The sequence below is a fragment of the Nannobrachium achirus genome, assembly GCF_963921795.1.
Source record: "Nannobrachium achirus genome assembly, chromosome: 10".
Classification (NCBI taxonomy): Eukaryota; Metazoa; Chordata; class Actinopteri; order Myctophiformes; family Myctophidae; genus Nannobrachium; species Nannobrachium achirus.
Window position 1 is genome coordinate 58116191 of NC_137819.1, and position 18671 is coordinate 58134861.

The 18671-nt window shown below is 46.2% G+C and overlaps 1 protein-coding gene across 2 annotated transcripts in view; it reads right to left on the bottom strand.

The window, feature by feature from the left end:
- Window positions 1-5356: 5356 nt before the first annotated feature.
- Window positions 5357-18671, bottom strand: part of atxn1a (ataxin 1a) — a gene marked incomplete at its 3' end in the record, with an annotated part of 177600 nt that continues 164285 nt past the window's right edge. For both annotated transcript variants that reach the window (XM_080734826.1, XM_080734827.1), the window contains exons 4-5: window positions 12256-14880; window positions 5357-5983 (exon numbers count right to left, since the gene is read on the bottom strand). In XM_080734826.1, coding sequence (XP_080590952.1) covers window positions 5357-5983; window positions 12256-14235 — 2607 coding nt within the window. In that variant the 5' untranslated portion in view covers window positions 14236-14880. The remainder of the gene's footprint in view (window positions 5984-12255; window positions 14881-18671) is intronic.

Genomic DNA, 18671 nt, shown 5'->3' on the forward strand with positions numbered 1-18671 from the left:
ACACACACACACACACACACACACACACACACACGTGAAACACACTCTGTCAAGCAAACGTTACTATTTACAGACACATACACTCACACATACACACACCACAAATAGAGTCCTACTTCTATTTCTAATTCAAAGCATAGGAAAGGGACAAAACGATGAGAAACCCTGTTTTTATCATAAAAAAATAAAGCATTTTCAAACCTTATATGGGTGTACTCATTCACCCAACACCACCATCCACCCAGCCATCCATCCAGCCATCCACCCATCCATCCATCCGTCCATTTAAGCTGGCCACCACCTACCACCACTCTATCTGCTAACCTCCCATCACCTCCAGCTACAGATCCCATTATATCAGTTTACTCTCCTTGCTCCTAAGTACGCCTGATCCTATATCACTTCTTAGAGTCAACGTTAGTCGACTGACACTTCTAGCCAAATTAAACCACCCTGCGCTTTAAATAATCACCAATTAGGCTAAATTAAACCAATTAGGAGGCTCAACGGGTGTGCTTGCTGAAAGCCACCCCCTCCCCCACCATCTCTGTCACCAACAAGACTGTCCAAAACCTCTACATACAGAACTAAAGCCATTCCTATTTTCCTTTCTGTAATCCATTCGTCCTTTTAATGACATTCCTAGCATTGTTGGAATAGCCTTCCGAGGTACTTTTCAGACATGCCGCCTCACATCCGACCAAAACCATCCCCTATAAAAGTAAATTTGGAGGGTTGTAGAGCTCCGTTCTCAGCAAAATCCTCCGTGTTAATGTATCCATTTGTAACAGAGAGAGTACAAATGTAACCAAATGGACCCACAAGAGCTTGGTTACATTTGTACACCCTCAAAGTCAAATGAACTCTTAAGGATTGTATTGTACGTTTGGGCCAGCCAGGCTAGTACACCTGTGGAGGTAACCACTAGAGAAAGATGGGATTTCAACACAGACCATGTTCAGAGTGGAACCCTGGGGTCTTTGCTGCAGTCAGGGACGTGCTGGGCCCCTGATTCAGCCCGGGAAAAAGAGTTGTAGAGGCCCTCATTGCGCGCTATAGAGAGAGCTCTCTCTCTATAGCGCTGCTGCTACTCAAAGATTTGCCATTTCAGATCATGACAAGTGACAAGCCAGTGGGCCAATTACATGAGTTATATTTCGTCGTTGTCGGGTGGAAACCTTATATCCAAAACCGTTTGTTTTGTATTTATCATTTTAAAAATGATTTAAACTAGTGAAAACAGCGGATCTACAAGCACACAACGCCTCGCGGTGCGAGGCGTTGTGTGCTTGTAGATCTGCTGTTTTCAATACTTTTGTGCAAACAGTTTAATTTTTACTTTTGTGCAAACAGTTTAATTTTTTTCCTAATGGCCGGCCTGGACCGGCCGGGAATGAACCGGCCGTTCGGGAGTTGTCCCGCACGTCCCTGGCTGCAGTCTGTGGTCTTGTCTTGTTCAAGCCAAGTTATATGAAAGGCGGGGTGAAGAGAAACGCCCCGCAGATTGTCCAATTCCAGAGCTACATGGATTCCTAAAGATTAAAAATTGTCTGTATTTTTCCCGCAGGCATCCGAGTGGAAAGTTTCAAATTAACTACAAACTAAAAAGCCAATTCAATCCAACTGCTTGAATGTCTCTTGATTTCAAAGCAAAAAAACAAGCACTATTGACAAGTGCTGCTGGTTACAAAATAGCAGACTAAAGTTCAAAATGTTTCCCATAGTTTGGTGTTCATTGGTGTACAGTATGAGTCATTTCAGAATAGGGCTATTTCAAAACAGGCTTTCAACATAACTCCCTCCTCTTCATGTGCAAATTGCAAGATTCTCTTAAGTAGAAACTCCAAGTACAAACACTGGACTCTCTCTATATATCATATTTTCCTATACACATAGGCTCCACACACACACACGCACGCACGCACGCACACGCACACACACACACACTAGAGAATTGATTGTATATGTGTGCAGTACGCACTGACCAAATGCTGTTTGTTTGTTTGCTCAAGAATCAGTTCTGAATTTGTATCAACAAAAATAAATTGTGGGTCCAAAATTGTGGGAATTTCAGGGCGAGTGTGTGTGTGTGTGTGTGTGTGTGTGTGTGTGTGTGTGTGTGTGTGCGCGCGCGCGCGACGCAGACATACTCAGACCAGCATCCATCAACATTAGCATACACACAAGCATATATATATATAATATATATAATATGACACCCTTCAAACGTCTATGGCCTGAGCTTCTGATCATTGCTCTGTCTGGTGAAAAAGCATCACACTGTTCCTCCCTGCAACGTTTCACAAACTTTCCAACGAAAAAGGAAAAGAAAACAATTAAATCTGCACATTCCAAAGCTTTCCCTGTTCACTAGCTTGTACGATCGGACGAGGTCCTCAACGAACACGGCCGGTTTTTCCATCCTTGCCAGACAGTTAATTACATTCACCTGGTGTCCTTTGTCATTCTAGCTCTCTAATCAGGGAGTGGTTAACTGTTACACACACAGAGTAGAAACAAACAACAACAGACAGACTAAGAGACAACAGCGCCACCGTGTTGGTTGTGTGTAATGCGGCACCGAGCCGTGCTCTCCATTTCACAGCGCTTTGTTTAAGTCAGTGTTTCTCAAACTTGCAAATTTCAAGGTCTCCCCTTAACTCTGACAGTGTACAAAATGGAACCAAATGAACCCAAAAGGGTTCATTTGGTTCAGAACTAGAACACCAGGTAACAACACTTAAGCACGTATTCAACCCGTCTTGCTTATTTCTGGCCGTTCCAAATATGCATATTAACTTTTTTTCCACAAAGTATAGAATAGAGAGGTTAACAAATCGATAGGATGGGAAAACCAGCAGCGGAACTATCGGCCCCCAGGGAATAGAGGTGGAGAACCTCTGGTTTAGAGCAGTGGTTCTCAACCTGTGGGTTGGGACCCCTAGAGGGGTCCCCAAATTATTTTGGGGGGTCTGCCGATGTTTAGCTTAACATTGTTTTCTCACTCAACAGTAAGCAGACCAACATACAGTATAAGTGTATAGAGGATATCTGCACATTTCTAAAGTGACAATTTAAGGACTTTTTAATACCTCTAAAATGACAAATTAAACAATGGCCAAATTGTCAAATATTAGAGGAAGAAATTGCGAGAAATACATGCTCGCAACGCCTCGGGTTGCGAAGCGTTTTGAGCATGTACATCTGCTATTTTCACAATAGAACCGTGTGTGTTATACAAAATGTAATGCCTCAACTCTTAGTGCTCGTCAGGGTGGGCGGGTCCCCAGTTGAAATATGATTATTTTGGGGGTCGCGGCCTGAAAAGGTTGAGAACCACTGGTTCAGAGTGCACAACCCACGTTTTGACAACATATTGTGGCCTTTCCCAGTCTTCTGTCCTCTACCTGTCTGGTACTTACTGTAATACCTTTCACATTCATCCCTTTCCATGTACGTGACCACATGACGTCACAGGACCCCTCCCCCTCCCTCCCCCGTTACCTAACGACCCCTCCCCTTTCCAAAGTGCTGTTGCTACCTCCTCCCCCTCTCGTCTAGAAAGAAACACGTGAAATAAAAAAAAACTAAATCTAGAAAGGAAACATACAGTACTGCGTAAATGTAGAGACGACGTACATTTAAAAAAAATATGACTGTGGCGTCGATCGCGTGGTGAGTAAGACAGGTGTGTTAAGTGCTTTAAAACCAACATCCTGACTCTTTTCACACCTCACACCTGACATAGTTATGCAGATTTTCTCTCTATTTTGCTCACACAGCCTCTCTTAATAAAAAAAACAAAACCTAAAAACGACGAGGATTGCATCATGTGATGTTCCTCAAAAACAAAAACAAAAAAAAAAAGGAGAAAAAAAAAAGTCCTTTTCAAAGTGAAGTTTGTCAACCCAGTGTTTGTAAATGTTTGTGTTAGATAAGTTCAAATCACATTTACATCAACCTTTACCCCATTAACGGTGTTCAATCCGGAGGCTCTTTGACTCCCCAGATCACGGTTTTAGAGTAGAGTAGTATAGAGTAGTGAAAAAAAAAAAGATCTATGCTGCTGCCGATGCAGATAGTTTTTATATGTATATATAAAGGGGACAAAGTTAGAAAAAAAGAACAAACAAAACAACAAGAGTCAGATAAAACAAAATTAAATAAAAGGGTCAAGACAAGGACTCTGTTGTTTCACCAAACTTCACCAAGCAAAGGAAGAGTTCCGTCTGTGCGGTGTGGCACACCAGCATTCTCTGATGACACTACATCAAGTCTGGCACAGCTTGATGACACAAGTGAATTGCAAAGTACATCTCTGTTGACAGGAACTTAAGACTGACCTTTTTCTAAAGCCACTGTCTTCCAGATTAAGTCACACGTACAATGAACATCCAACTATCTTATTATTTTCCCACAAATCCTTTCTACTTCAGAATCATCTGGCATCATATGACCTCTGTGGCCCAACGTGACAATAGCAAGTTTAAGCTCGCTACGGCAACGGCAGATGACAACGGTAATCGGAAATGATCCGCGCTCGATAGATACACCTGCCGTCGCCCCAGCCGTCTCTACTACGGCAGAAGGTCCCTTCCCACGTAGCGTCTACTCCGTCTGCTGCATGCACGCGTCGCCATGGGAACCAAAGCGTTCAGTGAAAGGGGTGGGAACCCGTCGCCGGCTTTGCTTAACCATTTTGATCGCTACGGCGATTACAGCCGTAGTCTGCCTGGCGTTGCCGTCCTGAAAATCATCTAGCTTAAAGTCGCTATTGTTTCCACTGGTGGCACGAGAATCATTCCGTCCAGGTTTTCTCCTGACTAGCTCCATAGCTGCTACAGGTTGTGGATTCACTTTCAAAAAGCTAACTCTACTTCTAATTTAGAAACTTTGCCAGAGCTGCAGCCAGTTAAGCCGAGACATCAAACAATGCTTCAGTGTGCCACGCAGCCGCCGACAAACATCCGAGCGTGTAAATTCCCTCGCTCAAGATCACCTCATGAAAAACCATGACAACCACCATTTACTTGCTTGCATATTACCGAATCCATCTATCAAAATGTGTTATGAACTATGTGGACTTAATGTAAGGTCATAACATGTATGGTAGGTTTTGCCTCTACAGTACAGTATTCAAGATAGAAAAAAAAAAGAAAACTAACAGAAAAATACAATTGCGAAAACAAAGAAATGAAACAGATGTGGGCAATCGTAAATTTATTTTGAGAATCCGTTTGAGTTTTTCCAAATCTCCTAGGCTTATTAGCCAGCCTAGTGAAAATAGCAGATCTACAAGCACACAACGCCTCGTGGATGCGAGGCGTTGTGTGCTTGTAGATCAGCTATTTTCACTTCACTTCCCAATATTCGACCTGCCCTCGATGCTGACTTTCAGCTCGTGTGCGATGAACGAAGGTTTGGGCAGAACCAACGGGGGCTCCTCTTCCGTTTTCTCCACCTTCCTACCCTCGGGAGCCGACCACCTCCGCTTGCGGCTGGCCGACGGTTTCCTGGTGGAAGAAGCCTCCGTGCTGCCGACTGCGACTTGACCTTTCGAGACCGACCCTCTCTCGTCAAACCTGAGTTCCCCGTTCTCGGCGCCGCCGGTCGCCCCTACGCCGCCGCTTGTGGCACTCCCTCGTTGGCTGACGCCGTTCTCCCGCTGTTCTCCTCCGTGCCTGGAATTCCCTCCACTGCAGGTCCTGGAGACGTCCGGGACAGCTCTGGGGGGCTTGAGGAGTCCGTGGGGGCCGGAGGAGGCTGGGGCGGCGGCGGCAGCAGGAGCGGTCAACTCGAATGTCTGGGTCTTCTTCAGCGAGCCGTTCTTCAGGTTCTTGAGGGTGAGGGAGATGCAGACGTCGCCCACCGAGAGCTTGGTGCAAGGCAGCTCCAGGAGCTGGGTGGTCCGGTCTGGGCAGCATGAAGACCAGCCTTGGCCAAAGACAAAGAAAGGATATTCCACCAACACCTCCACACACACCTGGGAGAGGACAGAAGCAGAACAAACAATAGAAACATCATTAGACGCAGTTCGAAACGGGTTCAAACATGAGAATGAGACTGAAGGTTAAGTTATACTTAACTCCATATCCAGATCCCTACTCCACACCTCATTAACTCTGCCCTCTGTGTGTGTGTGTGTGTGTGTGTGTGTGTGTGTGTGTGTGTGTGTGTGTGTGTGTGTGTGTGTGTGTGTGTGTGTGTGTGTGTGTGTGTGTGTGTGTGTGTGTGTGTCCGACCTTGCTAGTTAATCTTGGAAATTGCTGGACCGATCAGTGTTAAACTTTGCACACTCCCAATAGGCCAAGGAAGACACCTGTGGTGGCACCACACCAATACGATGTATGCTTTGGCTTATAACTCTTGAAATAGGGCATTGCAGTGGCAGTGGCTGTGGTGCCACAGATAGAAACCCCTTTCATTTTTTGCCCATAGAGATTTTGGAAAATATTTATAACAAATATTTTAAGCCTCGGTCAAAATAAATATTTGAAAACTGAAAAAAAAGAACAAAAAAAAGTATTTATTAACACATTTAATGCCCACTAGATATCACCAACATAGGGTTAACATTGTAAACGCTGAAGCCCCTCCCTGCGCGTGGGCACGTTTTCGTGCACGTCACACGTTTCAACGTGTGACGTGATGTGTTTGGGCCATGAAAAGATGCATTTTCTGCTTTATTCCGACATTATTTGGAGAAAAAGGGACTTGACAAAGGCACAATGAATGGGAGCCTATGGAGGATTGCACGCTTTGCGTGTACGTTATCGCCGAATGGAAGTGATCCACGGGCCAGGGCTTAACGCACGGATTCGGACGACGGTAGGGTAATGATTAATAATTTAAAGTGATATTCTATAAAATCCCGAACTAGTTCGGGATTGGGTCAGCCTTTTGGCACACCAATACCCTATTTAACAATCCCGAACTAGTTTGGGAAAGCCACTAAAAGAGTTAAATATAGTATAAATATAATTAAATATGCAAATATTCTTTGGTTTGGGTTCTGTTATAAGACAAGATAGTGAGAGAAACAGACAGGGTTCTTCGGGACTTGAGAAGCCAATCACCCTTGAACAGGTGGCTCTCAGAGTGCAAAGGGCAGGATATGCTTGACTGAATTTGGTTGGAATCAATCAGAGCACGTCACAGCACATGCCGCTATATGATGTCATGGAAGCACATTGGGCCATGAAAGCCTCAATTGCCTGGTGAAGTAAAAGTGAGTGACACTGACACTTAAGAACATGAAAGTTGGGTAATATGAAGACATAGTGAATCTTTAAGTTACACCAGCACTGTTCTTGTGACAAACTTTGTTCTTATTGGTGAAGTATGTATATTTTGTATAACGACCATTTAGTCAAACTAGTGCAGTGTCCGTTTGAGGCATTGCCGGCGTTGTGTCGGTTGGAACATTCAAAATTTCAAAACATTTCCAAAGACGTTCTAAATTTTCAATAATAGCATATCTTGCACATCTGCTATTTTCGCTATTCGCCATGTGATTGAATATAAAGGACTTATACAATTAATCGTCACAAACAGATTTAAATGATTTAATAGATTACACTAATCACGGGATGAAGGTTGCAAAACCTTTGGGACCGCACTTTGAAGGGCAAGCCAAGCCTTGAAGCGCCCTACAGATAATCGTAAAGAGGATAAACATAGTCACAGGTTTGGCAGGCGAGATGACAGCCAGTCTAGTGCCGTACAAAGGGATGCCAGCCCAATTCCTATATCTATCAATTACAGCGGCAAGATCAATAGCACCGGATTCTGCGGTAGGGTCAAGCAGCATATCACCATAAAGAAATGTTTATTAATGAGGACATGATCTGGATGGATAGACTGTACGGAGGAATAAAGGAAGACAAAGCAACAAGGTAGAAAAGTAAAGAGGAAAAGAGCATTTGAAGATGGGAGGGGAAAAAGGAGAAGAGTGAAGGGAGAATGAAAGAGAGAGAGAGAGAAAAGGAGAGAATAAGAATGAGAAGGTGGGAGGCAAAGAACGAGAGATGTAGAGGGAGATGAAAGGAGCAGGCAGCGAATGAAGTGGAGTGGGCTGAATGAGAGAACAAACCAACGAGCGAGGGAGAGAGAGAGAACAATGTCAAGAACAATATGACTGCAAGAAGCAAACTTCATAGTGTTCTCCCTCCTGTATTATCCCATTTAGACATAGAATTATTTAATGATTTAAGCTCACATCTGTGAGCTTGTAGATCTGCTATTTTTGAAAAGTCATGAAAATGTTTGCAAATCTTTGAATAAATGTATTTTTTAAAGTGAACATTTGTAACTCAAATTTTGCTTCTGGGAGGTCCTTGGACCAACATATTTTGAGATGGGGATCTATGGCCAAATACATATCATTTTGGGGGTCCTTGACATGAAAAGGTTTGAGCACCACTGACATAGAAATATACCGGTAGGTTTTTCAGTAAATAATAAAAAAAAAAGCCTTAGAAGGATTTAAAAGGCACTTCTAAAATTCAAATTTTCACGATTTTTCAAAAATAGCAGATCTACAAGATCGCAGCGCGGCTGTGAGCTTTGTATATCTGCTATTTTTTAATAGTTAAAGCATAAAATATTGCGTAATAATGCGTACCCGGTCTAAATGGGTTATATAAGTCTCAACTTCTCACAGTTTGAGTCCTCCAAGTACAGTACGAGCTGATGTAAAAAAAAATAGCAACAAAAAAAGAAAAAGAGAAAGAAAACCAAGAGAAGCCACTGGAGAATAAGCAGAGAGATAAGTCAGAAGACTCTTTGAAAGATGGTCAGCTCTAGCAGGGTGCGGTATCAAAGACCAGGCGTGGGTGGGAGAAATGGTTAGGCAGGCTGTGTGGGCAGCAGACTCACAGCCTGGACAGATGCAGTCGATTATTTAGGCTTTAGCACAGACCCTCCAAGAGGGAGGGGAGGGAGGGAGGGAGGGAGGGAGGAGCGGGATGATTTGGGAGAGAGGTAGCACAGAAACTTTTCTGTATACTGTACATCAGCAGCATCCAAACAAACTGATGGCAGGATAACAGGGACGTGCTGGGCCCCTGATTCAGCCCGGGGAAAAAAAGAGTTGGAGAGGCCCTCATTGCGCGCTATAGAGAGAGATCTCTCTCTATAGCACTACTACTCAAAGATTTGTGACAAAGTGACAAGCCAGTGGGCCAATTACATGAGTTATATTTCGTTGTTGTCAGGTGGAAACCTTGTATGTCCAAAACCGTTTGTTTTGCATTTTGCATTTTAAAAATGATTTAAACTATAGTGAAAACAGCCGATCTACAAGCACACAACGCCTCGCACCGCGAGGCGTTGTGTGCTTGTAGATCTGCTGTTTTCACTACTTTTGTGCAAACAGTTTAATTTTTACTTTAGTGCAAACAGTTACATTTTTTCCTGGACCGGCCGGGAATGAACCGGCCGTTCGGGAGTTGTCCCGCTTTTCCCAATGGCCAGCACGTCCCTGGACTAAGGCCTCTAGTCCAGGGGTCTTCAACGTTTTCAGGCCGGGGACCCCCAAACTGATGGGGAGATGGAGCAGGGACCCCCTACCACCTCGTGGGGTTGGTGGGTCGGGGCTACGACATATTTTTTTATTTTAAACATGTACAGCGAGCAGGGTGGGCCGTACCACTACCATTTCTAAACATACTACTTATTAACTGAGAACCAATGTCAATAATATCAACAATCTGTCAATTGCATAGTAATCATGTATTCAAGCTATTCAAAATGGATAGAATCATGATTTATTTTTTAACATAAATGTGGAAAAAAAAAAAAAACATTTTTTTTTTTTTTTTTTAAGCAATAATTTCTAGGACCCCCTACAGTACCTCCGCGGACCCCCTAGGGGTCGCGGACCCCCTGTTGAAGACCCCTGCTAGTCTGCGGCATAGAGCTACCCCGTGCTCCCAGTTTGCTCTCAGTTACAGTACACGCAGGCAGGCGCTAACGTCATTCCCCAGCAGAGATTCCAAATTATTGTGAGCATAAACTGTCACCTACCGCAACTTGACATTCCTGATGCTGGCGTCAGCAATATTCTACTGACAATGTGCAAGTTTGACTAATGCAGGTTAGTGCCCATGGCAGACAACTGTAACTCTGTAACCATGCCAACAAATACAGTGTGTGTGCGCGCAGTTTGGGTTGGGCAATCAGGGAAGACGATACTTACATCACCATAAAGTTTATTATTAGTGACTATAGTTAGTGTGGCTGCCCAACAGGGGCAACACACTATAGTACTAGTGCTAGTACTAGTGCTACTTTATTTATTTCACCATACACTTTTATCCAGACTATCACCTTTATAGATCACCTTTATCAAACTTCACGTGACATTCTGGCTATCCAGACTATATCTGTCTGACAGGGAATCAATGGGAGTGGGAATCAGTAGGGAATCAATGGGAGTGGGAATCAGTAGGGAATCAATGGGAGTGGGAATCAGTAGGGAATCAATGGGAGTGGGAATCAGTAGGGAATCAATGGGAGTGGGAATCAATAGGGAATCAATTGGTCGAGCTTCACAAGACAGTTGAAGCTAGCTTAAGTTAGCTTTCTGCAGAATATAGTCACGTCAGCAACCATCAGCAACCACACTTGCAATTTCCAATTGCATCTTTTCTACTTTCTAGTTCTTGTCTATTTTTCTCATCATCTGATGTCACCCTTCACCCAATCAGACATCACGATACCTTGATATCGTGATGTCATCCTTTCCCCCCTATCTGATTGGCTCCCCATTAAGGGGAACACACACTGGACGCGGAGGCGACGCGGAGGCGACGCGTAGGCGGAGCGTCAAAAAATACAGCCCCATTATTTTCAATGAACTAACCCACACCGGCGCCGTCAGCCGCACACAGCCGCGGGTCTGCCGCCTCGCCTGCCGCGCCGATACGCCGCTGTTCTATTTTTCCAGCGTTGCCGCGCGGTGAACATGTTCTCCCATGGTTCTCCCCACCAGGGGAAATGGATGTGCTATGGCAGCGCGCCGCATCCAGTTGGGGTTACCGCGCGGCACTTAACGTGCGCCGATACCGCGACGCGACGCTGCGCAGCTGCGAAGTCAATCGGTTAGACGGTGCCCAAGTTATTATCAGACAAAGGTTTCATGCATTTATAGATCGATAAAGTTCTACAATTCTACTGTCCCTGGAACCAAAGTGGTTTGAACTGACCAACATACCGACCAATTATGCCATCCGTAGAGCCTTTTCCCTGAATTTTCCCTTGTATTTATCATTTAAAAAATGAACTAGTGAACTAGTGAAAACAGATGATCTACAAGCACCCAACGACTTGCGGAAGTGCAGACACATTCTGGTCCGCAGGGGAGGGGTCTGCTTCATCCAGCAGATGGCTGCTCAGATAGCTCAGATGAGCATGCAGGGGAGCTGTTAGGTTATTCCTGTTGCATCTGTCCCTAGTGTTCTTGAAGCTTTATGCATATAAATACATAATAATTAGAGTGACTCGCTTCTATTCCTTCATCTCAGAGTGTCTTTGAAGCTCCTTCACAGAACATGCATGTTGCATGATTGTCATCCTTGTGCATTGAAAATAATTACAGATGGAATAAGAAGAGCCCTTTGAGGTTGTTGGGTTGGGCTGAGTTGTGTCTTGTGTAATATGGAAACTTGTCATATGGCATCAACCACAGAGGTTAATGACGTTCTTAGATGACTTGTTTGAAGTCTTCTTGTTTAGCTCATATAGACAAAACCTTTAACTATGCAAGACCTAGCATCCTACTCTGGGGTTGAACAGTCGGTGGAAATAGTTTATCTACAAGCTCATGACGACATGTTGCGGTGTGAGCTTGTAGATCAGCTATTTTCAGCAAAGATATTTAGTGTAGAGGGGAAAAAAGGAGGGGGCCTAGCACCCCTGGGGTATTCTGGTCAATTTAGCCTATAGTCTTTTTTTATGTCCAATGTATTTGTATTTAATTTCATAAAGTTAATAAGAACATATAAATGCATTAATAAAAATGTTACTTTTCAAAAATAGACGATCTAGAAGCTCAAAACGCGCCGCACTTTGCTATTTTTGACTGTATATGCATTGTGGAGTCATCATCAAAGTTGCCCACCCCTGGCCTAGAGGGTTAAAGTAGTAAATAAAGTTTTTTATGAGTGTAAAATAAATGACTTTATATTCATTACTTTTCTGAACAGCAACATACGTACATACTGTAACTTTTTTAGTTAAATCAAATTAAATCACCTGGGCACGGTGTTCGCCAACGGAAAACTGAACCACGGCAAAGTTGGGCGACGTGTGGCTCCCGTCGATGCGCTCCACGGTGGACGAGTCGATCTTCAGCTCGCTGCTGATCTCTGCACTCTGGATGAAGTCTTCCGTCTTCAGCTCCTCCACGCGCTTCAGCTCTCCGTCCGCCAGCTGGATGATGGAACCCTTGATGAAGTACGGGGGCATGGAGGGCGTTGTGCCCGCGCCAGAGGCTGGAGGAGGAGCAGGTCCCACCAGCCCTGGTGGAGCAGGGACCACCGGCAGGTGTAGCTGGGCTTGGATCACTGCCCCGGCCGGGCCGTGGTGGTGGTGGTATGGGACGCCGGAACTCTCCAGCGTTTCTCCTTTGGGGGCGCTAGTGGTGATGTAGGCGTGTTGGAGCGTGGCAGGGAAAGGTGAGGCTTGGGTGGACGCCGTCACATGGGACGAGGAAGGTTCCAGGGTGGCCACGCTGCCCCCACTAACTGGGATGATGACCGGCTGCGCCCCAGGAATGAGCAAGTGCTGCGGTAGTCCAGTTTGGTAGCTGATTGGTTGCTGCTGGCCTCCACCGCCCCCCGCAAGGTAGCCAATGAGAGGCGGCTGTGGGACTGGGTAGATACTGGTGGAGGGGAGGCCCACTGAGTATGGCTCTGTGGCATTGTGGGTAGTGTGGATAACGGTGTGAGGAGACACTGTGGCGACGCCGGCCCTCAGGCTGTCGACGCTCAGCGGGGACGGGAACGCAAACGGGGAGCCGGACGAAGCAGTGGAGGAGGACGATGAGGAGGAGGGGGTGCGATTGACAGGTTTGCCCATGATGATGCCACCTTTCTCCAGATGCGTGGGAGCAGAGGGTGGCAGCCTGTCCGGGCTGGCCCTGGGCGCCAGCTGGTGGTCCCCGTGGCTATTGGGCATCAGCATGACAGAAGTTCTAAACCCTGAGGGATCATGGGTAGCGTAGTCCGAAGGCGGAGCCATCTGACGGACCTCGTAGGCCGACGAGGACGAGCAGGACGGACTGTCCCGCGATTTGCTCCCCGCTTTGGACAGGCCAGACTCGGGGGACGCACCGAAGCGCCTGCCCCCCTCGCCGTTGAGGAGCTCCCGCGGTCGGGGTCCCCCGTCCTCTTTCCTGGAGGGCCCGTCGGCGTACTGCAGCACCACGTGAGACATGCTGTGGCCCAGCGTGTGGTGGGGGTGCAGGGGCAGGGGCGGCAGCGGAGCGCCCCCTTGGTGGTGGGGCGACGGCGCGGTCCGGGGGGCCGCGCTCAGGGCGGACGGGGGGCCGTGGTGGTGGTGGTGGTGGGGGTGGTGGGGGGTGGCGTCCGTGGGGGGCGGGGGCATGGAGGCGCGCGCCTGCATGGACGCTCGCTGCTGGTCGTACTTGGAGGACTGGGAAGGAGCAGTGGAGGAGGAGGAGGAGAAGGCCATCTCTGCGTGCGAGGAGGATCTCTGAGGGAGGAAGGAGGAGGAGGAGAGGGGCGGAGGGGGAGGGGGAGGGGGGAGCAGCTGCGAGGAGATGGAGGAGATGTAGCCGGCGTAGGGGGCGGGGTAGGGCGAGGCGATGAACTGCAGGTTGGGCGGCAGCTGGGTGTAATGGATGGCCCCGCCCACCGTGGCCTGAGAGACCACGGGGGAGGTGTAGACGGTGGGGAGGGACGTGACCAGCCTCAGGGAGGACAAGGAGGACGAGGAGAAGGAGTCCGACGACACCGAGGAGCACAGGGGCTTGTACCGCAGCCCCTCTGTGGACTCCCCCCCGCCGCTCCCCCGGTGCCGCGGGCCGCCGCTACCGCCGCCGCTCTCCAGCCCGCCGGCCACGCTGGCCAGCCACGCCAGGTTCTCTGTGCGCTGGCTGTCGGTGGCCGGCGCCATGGCCAGGGGCCGCTCCTCTGACGCCAGCGTGCTCGCCGCCAGCTCCCTCTTCTTCGGCGGCAGACACTCGTTGCTGCGCTCCTGGTTGGACTTCATGGTTGTCGTCCCTCTGTCTCTCTCTCTCTCTCCCTATATGCACTTGCTTTTTGTCTGTTTTTTTGGTTAACGTTCACAGCTGACCCTATTTCTCTGTTCCTCTCTGGCCTGGCACTTTGGTTCACTTTCCTGTTTCGTTATGTCACTTTCTATTTTCCTTTTCTTCCTTCTCTTCCTTGCTTCTCTCTCTCTCTCTCTCTCTCTCTCTCTCTCTCTCTCTCTCTCTCTCTCTCTCTCTCTCTCTCTCTCTATCTAGCTATTTTGTTCTCTCTCTTTCAGCTATTACCCTGCTCCTCTCTCTCTCTCTCTCTCTCTCTCTCTCTCTGACAGACTCAACCCTAAGCCCGCTGATTTACAGGAATTTGCTGCGATGACAAAAGGGAGACGGAGGCTCTCCTAAAAGAAGAGAGGCCGTTAGGATGGATTAGAGGGATGAAAGAGGGACTGGGGGGGGGGAGGAGCGGTGGAGGAGCGGTGTGGTCCTTGGCGTCAGAGGGCTTGAGTTCAGCGGGGCAGAGGAGGAGAGAGGAGAGCCTCTGCGCTACACCTGCTGCTTCCTCCCAGGGCGGTGGGGGGGCGAGCGCGCTGCACTTCATGTGGAATCATCTCCCTTGGACAGCAAGCCGGCCCACACACAGCAGGGGTCTGGAGAGAGAGAGAGAGAGAGAGAGAGGGAGAGAGAGAGAGAGAGAGAGAGAGAAAAAGTTTTAATAAACGGATCAGGCACGTGCACATACAGACATCAAAGGGGGCTTGAGCCCCTGCCCTTTTATCCGCCTGTAAAAAGTGCCCTCTCCAGACCATGAATGCAGTTTTTGGAGCTGTGTGAAGCACAGGCTCCCTATACGTGGCCGTGTGGGTCTGTCTGTGTGTCTGTGTGTCTGTCTGTCTGTCTGTGTGTGTGTCTGTATGTAGCCTGAACTTCCTAAACTTCGGCACGCCACTAGTCCCACAGTTTTGCCACCACACACTCGCGCCATATGTCAAATCTAACGGCTTACTCGGGAATCGTGGGCTATTACTTTTCTAAGAGAAAGGTTCTATAGTTTAATTGATATTAATTTATTAGTGAATTAATTTTCCCCATTGACTTATAATGGGAATCGCAAAAACTCACATTCAATTATTTGTCTCTCGCAAACCATAGGGGCTAGAGTTTCAAGACTTGGAGAGGAGGTTCATAATGATTTCAAGGATTAAATAAAAAATAATTGTGTCATTTGGCCGCATGGTGGCGCCATAACACCCCACTTTACGTTTTGGCCTGTAACTCTTGAACCGTAGGTCGGAAAATTAAAAATATTTTTTCCCTGGATTCCTTGGGTCATGACGCATCTCCCCATATAGGCCACGCCCATTTGCGCCATGATAGATTTTCCGCCATCTTGAATTTTCTCCAAAACACACTTTTTGCTCCTTTTCCTACATATTTTCTTCAAATGTCACAAAAATCGGTACACATGATCCACACACACACACACACACACACACACACACACACACACACACACACACACACACACACACACACACACACACACACACACACACACACACACACACACACACACACACACACACAGCTCCACTTCACACGGGTGTGATTTTTACTATGGTGAAAGAAATACAAATGTCCTCTTTCCATGCCATAACTGAAGGCAGCATTCAAGAGAATTGCCTTGTCCAAACTCTCCTGAACTATAATGCAGCATCTTATGTTGAAAGAATTGCCCTCTCGGTGTAGAAATCAAGCATCGAAAATAGCCGACCTCCAAGCTCACAACGCGCCGCAGTGCGATGCGTTGTGAGCTTGGAGGTCTGTTATTTTCGATATTTTCACCAAAAGGCCCTTTAAGAAATGTCAGCCCCTGCCTCTCTAACATTCTCTGCATGTCCCTGGATAGGATGGGCAGGTACATGGAACATAAGCGCTAGCGGTTTCTGTGTGCACCTGCGCACACAGCAAAAATGTGAGTGTTCATTTAACTCTGTGAAAAAAAAAAAAAGTGGCCACAAATGCACCTGTAATACAGTGTGTGTTTGTGTATTCGTGTACCATCTGTTAGTGCTGGGTGTGGAAGGACCCCATGTTGTGTGAGAAGGAACACTCACAGTGAATCTCATAAATAATATACAATAGGAAGCACACGTGTGCGCACACTGCACCCACAAAACCTTGCGTACAACCATATTGACACCTGAGCATATTAGATTACACTGACTGGCACTACGTACCACACCCTCGTCACATGCACACGTTTGTCGACTTAAAGGGATATTTCACTTTCAAACTTTAGTTTGGGTTCATTTTATATCGACTCAGTTCCAGACAGTTTTTAAGTTGCATGATTCAGTATCTATTTAGATATTCGATATTCATTTTATCATTTTTATCCTTTACAAACCCATTGTAACTTCAACAACATTTTAACCATGATGGATGTATGGAAAAAACCCGCTCTTGGTTCTGATGACTGATATTGTCCTTCTAATGCGTTTTTGCGATTTCTTTGGAAAATTATTCAATTAAACAAATGAAAAAAGTAATTATTCAATTAAACAAATGAAAAAAGTAATTATTCAATTAAATAAATGAAAAAAGTAATTGAAAAATCACACCCAGTGTGAAGGGAGCAGTGCCTTTGAGCAGTGTTAAATTATATGAATTCTTCTGTTGACCGGTTTCTTGTTTACAAACATTGAGACTAAATGCACAGCTGAATGTATCATGTAATCAATTCCCACCAATCCCCAAACCTGTTGTTTTGGGGAGCGCTGCATGGTTTCTATTTATTGGCTAATTTTGGTACCGACCCATCAGTGTGACGTGGACCAGAAACCCGTCTATAGGAATAATTCTGTTGTCCATTAATGTCAAGGCTGTTCAACAGCGCCACTTGGTCACCCAGCGGTATTGCGGCTGTTACTACTCATACGAAGCGTAGGAGTATAAGGCAAACATAGAGCCATACAGTACATACATGTAGGGACATACACACACTTGGTCAATCATGGGAGCGCTTGCACCGCTCAAAAAATAAGTCCCCCTCCAAATAACCTTTTACTAAGGTAAATAAACATGAGGTTGTGAAAAAGGAGCTATAGTCAACTTTTTCTTGAAAAACGGATGCTAAAATAAAAATAATGTTTTGAAAATATTTTATAAAAAAATAAGCTTCATATATGTGTTTCTATTCAAAAATTACCACAAAAAGCGTAAAATAATGATAAAATAATCATTTTGGCCATTGTCAGACCAACACTTTGTTTACATTCTAGTCTATAGACTAGGATGTAAACAAAGTGTCGGCCCTACAATGAAAAAGTTGACTATAGCTCCTTTAAATTCATAGCTCACAATAAAATAAATGGGAAAATCACCATTAATATCGAGTGCAAAACTTTATAGAGATAGAGTGCATCTCACACCCAGAGTGAGTGAGAGCGTGAGTGTGTGAGTGTGTGGGTGCGTGCATGCATGTGTGTTTCTCAGTAGGTGAATGTGTGCGTGTGTGTGGCACGTGTCACAGCGTGATGCGTGTTAGGGGGACAATGGTACAAGTATTTGTACTGAACCATTTTGGTACAAGGCATACAGCAGTCTACCGACCTGGTGCAAAAGAAGAAAAAGAAAAAATACTTCCAAATTCCCTCACAAACAGATTATGGGAGAACAACATAAAAAACATGCTCGACAGGACCCTACAAAGACAGCATGCTTAGCCCTAAAGCAAATCGTGTTGGCAGCCAAGAAGGAAGAGCTTTAAGACCCCCTGTTGTCATTAAGGTCTCCTGTGCGTGTGGGGAACACTTTGGTTCCTCCGTGAAACAACAACAACAACAACAGAGAAAGTAAAGCGGATAAGACAAAAGCAGTGTGCCGCCAATATTCATCTGTGATTGGTTATGCTGCTGGCCACACATCAAACAAAAAAACATAAGCATCAGCGTCCCAATTGGAAAACAGCATCCCTGATTGGCCAACACGAGCCATCTGCCTCACTGATTGGCTCAGCTTTGTATAACGCTTGTGCCGCTGTGTCTAATGTAAGCGGCAGCCATTCACGTATGCTAATGTACGTTATCAACATGACGTCAATTCCTTACGTCAGGGGCCCCATATCTGCAGGATATCACATTGGGTACTCTGAGAATGGGTACACAAAGGGTACTACAACGGGTATTGCATAAACGTGTGCAGCGAGTACTCTGATTTACATCGATCGTAAGGGCACAGTGTCACGCCTGACACTGTGGTTCTATGGGTTTGTCTGTGGTTCTATGGGTTTGTCTGTGGTTCTATGGGTTTGTCTGTGGTTCTATGGGTTTGTCGCTCTGACATCATGCTCTGATGTCACTCTGATGTCTGGCTTGATGTTCCTCTGGGAATGCCCATATTTGGTAATAATGCCCATATATGGGCATGTTGAGACATC